Source organism: Marmota flaviventris, chromosome 4, assembly GCF_047511675.1.
Source record: "Marmota flaviventris isolate mMarFla1 chromosome 4, mMarFla1.hap1, whole genome shotgun sequence".
NCBI classification, from domain to species: domain Eukaryota; kingdom Metazoa; phylum Chordata; class Mammalia; order Rodentia; family Sciuridae; genus Marmota; species Marmota flaviventris.
The window spans coordinates 64,949,438-64,960,372 of record NC_092501.1 but is presented as its reverse complement, the minus strand read 5'-3'; the positions used below and the strand labels follow the sequence as shown (position 1 = coordinate 64,960,372).

General features: G+C 37.7%; 1 protein-coding gene across 3 annotated transcripts; it reads right to left on the bottom strand.

Moving 5' to 3' along the window:
• Positions 1-2,189: 2,189 nt before the first annotated feature.
• Positions 2,190-8,814, bottom strand: LOC139705432 (endogenous retrovirus group K member 113 Env polyprotein-like). Of its 3 annotated transcripts, none has more exons than XM_071611244.1 (2): positions 7,405-8,180; positions 2,190-4,528 (listed from the first exon to the last, which is right to left on the bottom strand). In XM_071611244.1, the coding sequence occupies exon 2, from the start codon at positions 4,481-4,483 to the stop codon at positions 2,600-2,602; it is 1,884 nt and encodes a 627-aa protein (XP_071467345.1). In that variant the 5' UTR covers positions 4,484-4,528; positions 7,405-8,180; the 3' UTR covers positions 2,190-2,599. The 3 variants fall into 3 exon arrangements, 2 of the variants coding, with proteins under 2 accessions (XP_071467345.1, XP_071467346.1); XR_011707324.1 differs by lacking the exon at positions 7,405-8,180 and adding an exon at positions 8,457-8,814 and having other exon boundaries at positions 2,630-2,706; XM_071611245.1 differs by having other exon boundaries at positions 2,630-2,706; positions 7,405-8,181.
• Between the last annotated feature and the right edge of the window lie 2,121 nt (positions 8,815-10,935).

Genomic DNA, 10,935 nt, shown 5'->3' with positions numbered 1-10,935 from the left:
GTCATGAAATTCATCTGGAAAAATAAGAGACACAGAATAGCTAAAGCAATCTTTAGCAGGAAGAGTGAAACAGGTGGCATCACTATACCAGACCTTAAACTACAATAAAGAGCAATAGTAACAAAAATGTATGTCATTGCCACCAAAACAGACTGGCAGAACAATGATTCAGTATACAGGACACAGAGAAAAACCCACAAAATTACAATTATATCAGACAAAGGTGCCAAAAACATACATTGGAGAAAAGATAGCATCTTCAACAAATGGTGCTGGGAAAACTGGAAATCCATATGCAACAAAATGAAATTAAACCACTATCTCTCACCATGCACAAAACTCAACTCAAAGTGGATCAAGGATTTAGGAATTAAATCAGAGACTCTGCATCTAATAGAAAAAAAGTAGGCCCTAATCTTCATCATGTGGGATTAGACCCCCAACTTCCATAATAAGACTCCTATAGCACAAGAATTAAAACCATGAATCAATAAATGGGATGGACTCAAACTAAAAAGTTTCTTCTCAGCAAAAGAAACAATCTGTGAGGTGAATAGAGAGCCTACATCCTGGGAGCAAATTTTTACCCCTCACACATCAGATAGAGTACTAATCTCTAGGATATATAAAGAACTCAAAAAGCTAGACACCAAAAAAAACAAATAACCCAATCAATAAATGAATCAAGGACATGAACAGACACTTCTCAGAAGAGGATATACAATCAATTAACAAATATATGAAAAAATGTTCATCATCTCTTGTGATTAGAGAAATGCAAAGCAAAACTACTCTAAGATATCATTGTACTCCAGTAAGAATGGCAGCAATTATGAAGACAAACAACAATAAATGTTGGCAAGGATGTGGGGGAAAAGGCATACTCATATACTGCTGGTGGGACTGCAAATTGGTGCAACCAATATGGAAAGCATTAAGGAGATTCCTTGGAAAACTGGGAATGAAACCACTATTTGATCCAGCTATCCCTCTCCTCGGTCTATACCCAAAGGTCTTAAAAACAGCATACTACATGGACACAGCCACATCAATGTTTATAGCAGCACAATTCCCAATAGCTAAACTGTGGAACCAACCTAGATGCCCTTCAGTGGATGAATATATACACAATGGAATATTATTCAGCAATAAAAAAAGAATAAAATAATGGCATTTGCAGGTACATGGATGGCACTGGAGAAAATAATGCTAAGTCAACTTAGCCAATCCAAAAAAAAATGCTGAATGTTTTCTCTGATATAAGGTGACTAACCCATAATGGGGTAGGGAGGGGGAGCATGAGAAGAATAGAGGAATTCTAGACAAGGCAGAGGTGTGGGAGGGGAAGGGAGGGGGCAGGGGGTTAGCAATGATGGTGGAATGTGTTGGACATCATTATCCAAAGTACATGCATGAAAACATGAATTGGTGTGAACATACATATACAAAGAGGGATATGAAAAATTGTCTTCTACATTTGTAATAAGAATTGTAATGTATTCCACTGTCATGTATTTAAAAAATAAAATCAATTAAAAATGAAAAGTAGGCAAGAACAAAAAAATAACATTTATTCTAAAATTAATAAAAATATTAAAAACAAATAAAAATTTTAAAAAGGATATTAAGAAATTATATCTCTATTTGAATATCCAAACAAGGTCACTTGATAAGGTAGATGTTAAAAAGAGTATGCCAAATGTTTTCTCTAATATAAGGAGGCTGATTCATAATAGGGTAGGGAGGAGTAGCATGGGAGGAATAGACAAACTCTAGATAGGGCAGAGGTGTGGGAGAGGGTATGTGATTAGAAATGATGGTGGAATGTGATGGACATCATTATCCAAAGTTTATGTACGAAGACACAAATTGGTGTGACTATACTTTGTATACAACCAGATGCATGAAAAATTTGTGCTCTATACGTGTAATACAAATTGTAATGCATTCTGCTGTCATATTAAATAAAAAATTAATAAAAAGAGTATTTATGAAAACACAAATGCAGTAGTACAAGAGAATTTAAGTAAAATACAGTCATGTGATGCAAAAAATAAGAAAATTAACTTTTTTTGAAAATTGGAGGCAAATACAGGAAAAATTAAACATGCTTATTTTTAAATCTTACAATTTGAAAAACTAGAGAAAAAGTGATTTTGTTTTATTGAGCCTCTACCACGCGGCCTGCGCAATGGTTTCATTAATGAGGTTCTAGGCATAAAGTTAGTTAGAAGAGATCGAAATAAAACACACAGACTCAGTTACCTTATTTCTATTGCCAGGTCCGAGACGGCTCCCCTCTCTGGCTCCGACCTCTAACCGCCCAGCAGGGCAGCAAGGATTACTCAGGGCTAGCAGGAGAGAGAGAGAGAGTGAACACGCCAGGGAGTAGCCTTTTATTGGGGAACAAGAAATTCAGGGGATAATTCCATCCAATGAAGGTTGAGGGGGGACTGCACTCCAAGGTCAGGGTCAGTGATTGGGCCCCCGGGGTCAGTGGTCAGTCACACCCCCACACGGACGGGTTCTCTCATCAGGAAAGGGCCGGGAAAATTCCGACACAGCCAGAAGCCTCAGACCCTTAACGGGAGTCGCCCAGTCACGTGTCAGGATGGCTTCCCACATATTCCCCCTTTCTATTCTTAAAAATGAGGCGGCGGTTCACTCTTTGGAGTTTCTGTATTCTTGTTCCGAAGACTCGCCATCCTATAATTATAACACAAAAGAGAATTAACAGCAAAGAGAATAATCCAATAATGTACCAGGCCGAGTGTTTAAGAATATTTCCAGGGTTGAATCCATTTAACTCCTTCAATATTTGGTTTGCCAGAGAAGAAGGATCTGAAAAATCAGCTCTATTATTTTGAATGTCTTGGATATGGTGATGAAGTTCCAGAATATCCAAGCTATTATTACTATTTTGCCAAATACCTAATAAATGGTTTTTAACCTTCTCCCAATCCCAGAGAGAAGCATTGTACTTGGCAGCTGTAACACAAACATACTTATAATTGGCATGGCATTTAAGCCTTTCCTTAAATTTTAAGGCTGAAAGTTCATTACCTATGTCTATAACAGTCGCCTCTAAGGCGTTTAATTTAGTCTCAATCCTTTCATCAATATTTACTTGATTACGCAGAGCCTTGGAAGTATTTTGAGCTAAATTATTAAGAAATTTGGCATGCTGAATATTTTGAGACAATGTCAGAGACGCAGAGACAGTTGAGGCAATAAAGGAGACTAGCGCCAAAACACCAACAATTATAACTCCAATAGCACGTTTTGGTCTTGTTAACTGGGCATGAATTTGCTGTAAGACTTGTAAACCAGTATCAGCATACCATGGCTCTGAAATATTAGCAGGTAATAAAACAAAAGAGGGCTGATGAAGTATCAGCACTCCTTTTCCTCCATTATACCTAGTAATACAATTGGTTAGGTTACATTTATTACAAGTAACAATATATCTGTCATCTATCCATTTAACTTTTACATTTCCAATAATTAAAACATAAGGAGATTGGACACAGGCTCGTAAGCCATAGCATGATCCCTCTTTACAGTTCTTGCCAACAAATTTTGGTAAAGGTTTGTCTGTAAAATGTAAGAATTCTGAGGCAGCAATTAAACGCCAAACATCTTTCTGAACACCTCCTTTACTATAAGTCAAAATATTACTAACAAATCCTGCAGGTGTCATAGCAGAATTTCTTCGTAATTGTCTTTTATCAATTTTTGGAGACCAGTCTAAAATATACCCACTATCTTTAGACACCTTATGTTGTACAGGAAAGGTATTTACACAATCCATCCATCTAGGAAAGGTGCCAATCTCAATTGTAGAACTATTTGGACAGTGGGGCATCCGTGGAGGTTTTGCAGAAATGACTGGCTTGTTATGGGAAAGTCCCATCTTAATTACTGATCTAGTATAAGGTCTTAAGTCCCCATAAAAAGAATTATTTGTCAGTCTATGTCTACCAATCGCTGTCTTTTCTTCGAATGATACTTTTAGACAGCCGGCATGTTTATCATGTGACCAACACAAAGGTAATTGGGCACTGTAGCCAGAATAATTAAATCTAGTCACATGATTGGGAGTAATATGGGTATCTGTAAATCCTCCCATCATGAATGAGTCATTAGTAAATACTGGAATAGATTCTCCAGTCCACACAGCTGGGTGTACCAGGGGTGGATCTGGGAAATATGTCCAGTAAGTGTCTACTTGATCCCCCTTTACCTGACAGCCCAACAGGGCAATTACTGTTGCTACCATCATCACTGGGGTCCTGTTCTCTCCTAGGTGTCGAAGTATTCGGGAAGCCTGGGTTATTAGCTTCTTCAAGTCTTCCCATGAAATCAGCTTTTTGGCTGGGTCAATCTGGTCTTTCTTCATCCTTTTCCGATATCTCCTCCTTCTGGATAGGGCCTCCTCCTGGTCAATCCTCAGTCGCTTGAATCTGGGTTCTATCTCTTCCATGTCTGATAGCACGTTCAGGTACCCAAATAGGACGAAATGCACCTTCTGGGAAAATACAAGCATGACCTCTACCCCACATTATCACTGGGTCTGGACCCTTCCACTGACCAGTCTGTAAATCTTTCCACAAAATTCTGCCTAAAGGGCCTGTTACTGAGGGAGACATTTGTCTCTCAGCAGCAGTGTGACCTTCTGCGTCACAGTTTAAAAAATTTAAAACAAACAAGGCATGATTAAGGCTATTTTGGGGAGTCATAAACCTATTCCCCCCCTTTAATTTTTGTAATTGAAGCTTAATAGATAAATGAGCTCGTTCCACAATGGCTTGGCCTTGAGGGTTATAAGGAATTCCTGTTTTATGATTAATTTTAAACTCTTGGCAAAATTCTTGAAAAGAAGAGCTTACATAAGCTGGAGCATTATCTGTTTTAATCTGCATAGGGCACCCTAAAACAGAAAAAGCTGCTAGGCAATGAGAAAATACATGTTGAGTATTTTCCTTAGTACGTGCTGTGGCAAAAATAAATCTAGAATAAGTGTCCACTATGACATGTACATAACATTGCTTACCAAATTGAGGAATATGAGTTACATCCATTTGCCATATTTGATTTGGTTTTAATCCACGGGGATTTACCCCTGATGGCAGAGATGGAGTGTGAATAACACACTTAGGGCATTGGCTTACAATCTGACAAGCTTGTTCTCTAGTAATATTAAATTTTTTACGTAAGCTAGAAGCATTTTGATGATGCAAGGAATGGGAAGCTAGTGCACAGTCATATGAAGACATCTGTTGACAAAAAGCTACTAATTTATCAATCTTGTCATTACCAGAAACTAAGGGTCCTGGAAGATTAGTATGAGCCCGTATGTGCCCTATGAAACATGGGTACTTTCGCATTAGCACTGTCTTTTGTAAATTATGAAATAACTCAAATAACTCTTGTGATGAAGTATACCCAATAACTGAAGTTTCAATATTTTTAGTAACTCCGACTGCATATAAGCTGTCAGAATAAACATTAATAGGCTCATTTGAAAAGTAATTTAAGGCACAAATCAGAGCTTGAAGCTCTGCTCTTTGGGCAGAAGTATAAGAAGTTTGTATTACCTCTGTGTGAACACGACTATAAAAACCTGCTTTACCTGAGTTAGAACCATCCGTGAACACTGATAAAGCTTCATCTATAGGATGTGCACGTACAATCTTTGGAAAAATAAGTGACGTTAATGATGCAAATTGTATAATCTTATCACGAGGATAATGGCTATCTATCTGGCCAGGAAAATCAGCAAAAGCTATCTGCCATGAGCTAGAAGTTTGAAAAAGCCAATTAGTCTGTTGAATAGAAAATGGAATAATTATGATATCAGGCTCAGATCCAATTAATTGTAAAATCCTAGTTCTACCTTTAATTACTAATTGAGCTATAGAATCATGAAAAGGAATTAATGTCTTTTGAGGAGAGTGGGATAAATAAATCCACTCAATAACTCCTAATCTTTGCCATATGGCTCCTGTTGGGGTATGTTCAGTTGGAAATATTAATAAATACACTATTTCTTTAGGATCAACTCTAGTAAGCTGTGCATTTTTAATTGCATGTTCAACTCTCCTTAAAGCCATTCTAGCCTCTAAGGTTAGCTGACGTGGAGAGGTTGGAGAGGGATTTCCTTGTAATATCTGAAATAAGGGACTTAAATTAGAAGTAGTTAGTTTTAAAGATGGCTTCAGCCGATTAGTATCTCTTAAAAGCCTTGAAAATCATTAGGGGTTTGTACGGAAACTGTTCGTTTCGCTCCGGTAAAATTAAAGATGGCGGCCCCCATGGTCGGCGCGATGACGTCACATTGCGCGACCACCTACTTCCTCATTTTCGGCCCGGGGGCGGGCCAACCGGAAGTTTGTGTTCCGGCCAGGCGGAAATGATGACAAGAAGGCGGGCTCATCCGCGCCATCTTGATCCGCCGCACGGGGCTGAGCCTTGCAATATCTATTATCGCCAGTAGATGGAGCCCTGAACTTAAAATTGCGCATGCGACACTCCCGTGCAAAATGATTATTTCTCCCGCAAATGTAACATTTTCCGCGGGGTTTTCGTACTAAATCCTGTGGTTTCAAAGTTTCTTTTATTGCTGCAGCTAGGGCCACTGTTTGTAAATGAGTAGAGTCTATGTCAGAACATAAGCGAATAAACTCAGAAACTGTCCCTTTTTTACGGTGCGGTCTAAGAATATCCTGACAGTATTTATTTGCGTTTTCGAATGCCAATTGCCTAACAATGAACTCACTCGCTCCCGAGTCCCCGATTGACCTGTTTGCAGCCTGGTACAACCGGGCTACGAAATCTGAGTAAGGTTCACTCGCACCTTGCCTGATTTTGGTAAGAACTAAATTGGACTGGTCCTTGGAGACAATCTGCCTCCAGGCACGTTTGGCACAATCAGTTATTTGATTGTACACTACAAAATCATAATTTAACTGTCTTTCTAGGTCAGTAAATTCACCTGTCCCTAGAAACATTTCTACTGGCGTTTCTATATCCTGTCTTTTGTTCTTTTCTGCCTGTTCAGTACAGAAATCAGTCCAGTAAGTCCTCCAAAGTAAGAAATCTCCCCCGCTCAGACAAGATCTGGCTAAAGAAATCCAATCGCTAGGAGGAAGGGGTTGTGAGCAAATATTTTCTATCAGGCTCTGTACAAAAGGCGAATTGGGACCATACGTCTCACATGCACTTTTTAGTTCCTTAATGGTTTTAAATGGGATTACAGCATGAACTCTAACTCTCTGATCTTGTTCATTAACTTGCTCAAAAACTGGAAAAAGTTGAAAACCGCTAGTATCCTCCCCATCTTCCTGTGCTTTCTTAATACCTCGCTGGAACGGGGTAAGAAAAGTCATTGTTAACCCAGCGTACCTGTTAAATTTTGTCCTTTTAGCAGGTACCGGCCGAATTCGAATAGTCTGGACAGGCGGTGTTAAACGCAGCCTGTTAAGATTCCTCTGTAAGTCCTGAATTTCCATGTCTGATTCTTCTCCCTCAGATTGCAAGTCATGGTCAGACTCTGTACTATCGTCATTTTGAATTTGGGTTTCTAAACCACGTGGCGGAGAAGAACTCTGAGCCCCTCTAGGAATCTCTTCCGGATTTTCCTCTGTGGGAAGATCCTCTACCTCTTCCTGAGGGCTTTCTAAGATCTCGGAGGTTTGTCCTCTATGATATTCGTCCCTAGAATCTCCCTGCGGGCTAGTATAGTCCTGCGAGTTTAAAGTCACATTCCTAACCTTGGGTTTGGCTTTTAGCGTTGTCTTTGTTTTTAAACGGCCTAAGGGAAAAGGAATTAACTTAGCCTCAGGCGAATTTTCCATTTGAATAGACTTAATAGCCCTTTGCAAGCCTTTTAACAGGTCTTCAGGGGGCCACGAACTTTGACCCATATATTCAAAAAGACAAATTTCTAGAGCTGTCCAAGTTTTCTGAATACTTTCTATGCCTCCAGGTAGTTCATTAGAAAAATAAACTTTTTGTAACTTTCTTCCTAATTTCTCCCAAGTAGATAAATTTGGAGACTCTTGTTCACAAAACCAAGGACAATATTCACCTACAATCTTTAAGAATTGTAATAACTGAGCTTTCTTTATCTGTTTTCCTTTCTGATTAATTATACTGTCTAAAATAGTCAGATACATTTACTTATCCGTAGAAGTTGAATTTCCCATTTTAATTAATTTAACGTCTCTTTCCTTCAATAGCTCCAGGTACTTTTGTGACCCAAATTGTCACCTCTTCCTTTATCTTTATCTTTATCCTTATCTTTATAGCGCGCTCCCACTCAATCTAACTAATCTAGAATGCCCCCCTCGTGGGCGCCAGTTCTACCACGCGGCCTGCGCAATGGTTTCATTAATGAGGTTCTAGGCATAAAGTTAGTTAGAAGAGATCGAAATAAAACACACAGACTCAGTTACCTTATTTCTATTGCCAGGTCCGAGACGGCTCCCCTCTCTGGCTCCGACCTCTAACCGCCCAGCAGGGCAGCAAGGATTACTCAGGGCTAGCAGGAGAGAGAGAGAGAGTGAACACGCCAGGGAGTAGCCTTTTATTGGGGAACAAGAAATTCAGGGGATAATTCCATCCAATGAAGGTTGAGGGGGGACTGCACTCCAAGGTCAGGGTCAGTGATTGGGCCCCCGGGGTCAGTGGTCAGTCACACCCCCACACGGACGGGTTCTCTCATCAGGAAAGGGCCGGGAAAATTCCGACACAGCCAGAAGCCTCAGACCCTTAACGGGAGTCGCCCAGTCACGTGTCAGGATGGCTTCCCACAGAGCCAAAAATAAATGAAGACGTATTCAATTATTTTAAAAATAATCTATCAGTGTTCTACTAATGTACACCTATCTGTGACTTCTCTTCTTTATCAACCAATTGCAGTAAATAAAAGTCATTTCTTGAAAAGATGAGCTAAAACATTACTGGACAACTGCAGCTTACTTTCCAAATTATTTGTATCAATTATTTGTATTAAAATTGTAGAATTTCAGTGTGTGAGAAAAGTTGGTATAGGCATAAATAAATCACAGCAGAATAGAAAGACATGTTCCTGCCAAATTCAGAACATTTCATGATATGTTTTAAATCTTCCTGAACATATGCTAACCTTCTAAAATCACAAGCCCACATATGAATCAGTTCAACATCTGGATGAATTAAAATAATCCACTTGCCAACAAGCAGGCCAAAGCTAAAAATAAGAAAATATTACACAGAGTCTCAAATTGCCTCTACAACTTTTCATGTAATCTTATGAAGCTAAGATATAGTATTGGAGATAGGTAAAGGCATAGCAATATAATAGGAAAAAGAAAAAAAAAACAGGCCTATAGGTCATTCATATTATAAAATCATCAGAGTTGGACTATGAGGTAAACAGTATTCACATAAGAGAAAATATTCCTTGGATAAAAATTGGCAACTATAAATAAAAAACATTTTGGACTTTTACAAATGAAAATTCAGTAACTAAAATTTTAAAAATTCTCTACCTTAATATATAATTAGAAACAACTGAAAAGAAAATAACCCAGCCAAAAGATTTTAGTAGAGAAGAAAATGGCACATTCAAAGTACAGGAATCAGTAATGACTAAAGTGTAATTTTATAAACAGCAAATACTATCTTTTGGAGTAAATGCAAAATAAAGACACTTGGATGAAAATACGTAGTTGGTCACCAGAAAAATTTAGTCAAGTACATACTAAGGTGCATTCTTCTGGTAGAAAGATAATAATTATAAATAAAATTTCTGACAGGCAAAAAAGAAAGTTCAATATGGCTTACTACGAAGTGCTTAGCACAGGGCCTAGTATAGGTTTTTGAAAATAACAAGTATATCTTAAAAAAAACAAACAAACAACACATCTTTGATTTTTATCTCTTTCCCTAGTTCTGTATCTATTAAATTAACACTTAGAAACTGTATTAACACAAAGGCTTAAATAACATATTCTAACATCAATGCTAAATGAAGTAAATTGTAGAATTGCTTTACATTAATTATCAGAAGGACAGGTGGCATTTTCTAAGGCAACCAATAAATTAAGAGTTGAAGAATGTATGACTAATGAACTAACAGGGAGTAAAATATGTCAACAATCCACAAAAATGGCAAATAAGGAGATGAAAATAAACAGAAGAGGAAAACAATTAGGAAGTGTTAATTTCCTGTGAAAATTGGTTTTTAATAAACCACAATTATGAAAGGAACAAGACAAAATATAATAAATAGAATTCCAAATAAATTAGTAATTACATCAAATCAGACAGATTTGGGGTGAGGATATAATCCAGTGGCAGAGAGCTTGCTGAATATGTACAAGGGCTGTGGGTTCTATCTCTAATACCATAAAATTTAGAAAATTTTTAAATGATTACAGAGAACAGATTAGGTGGGACCATTGAAATGATTTAATGAAAAGTTCAGCAATTCTTTTTCTAAAGGAAATGATTAAACTGACAAAATTTGAAAAGCAATTATTCAGTGCTCTGGAAAATTGGTTTTTAATAAACCACAATTATGAAAGGAACAAGACAAAACTAGCATGGATTTTAGAGGTACAATTGAAGGCAGGTGTGGCATTGTATTTGTGATGTAGCAGTTTATTCTCTAGATCTAACTACATTGAATAGAATCTTCTGGTCACCTATTAAATTTGATATATTGAGCTTACCAGAGGAAATTAAATCCCGTTTCTATAGCTTCATGTTGGTAACTCCAGGGTACAGTATTTTCTTGCATCTGAGTTCTCAATACAACTCTTAATGATGCCTCCTATTGGTTTGAAATCCAAAGAGATAATTGACTTTTTGAACAATTTCTTCTAAAATACAGAAGGAAGGAAAGAAAGCCAACACTTTTTTTTTTTTTTTTTTTTTTTTTTGAGAGCT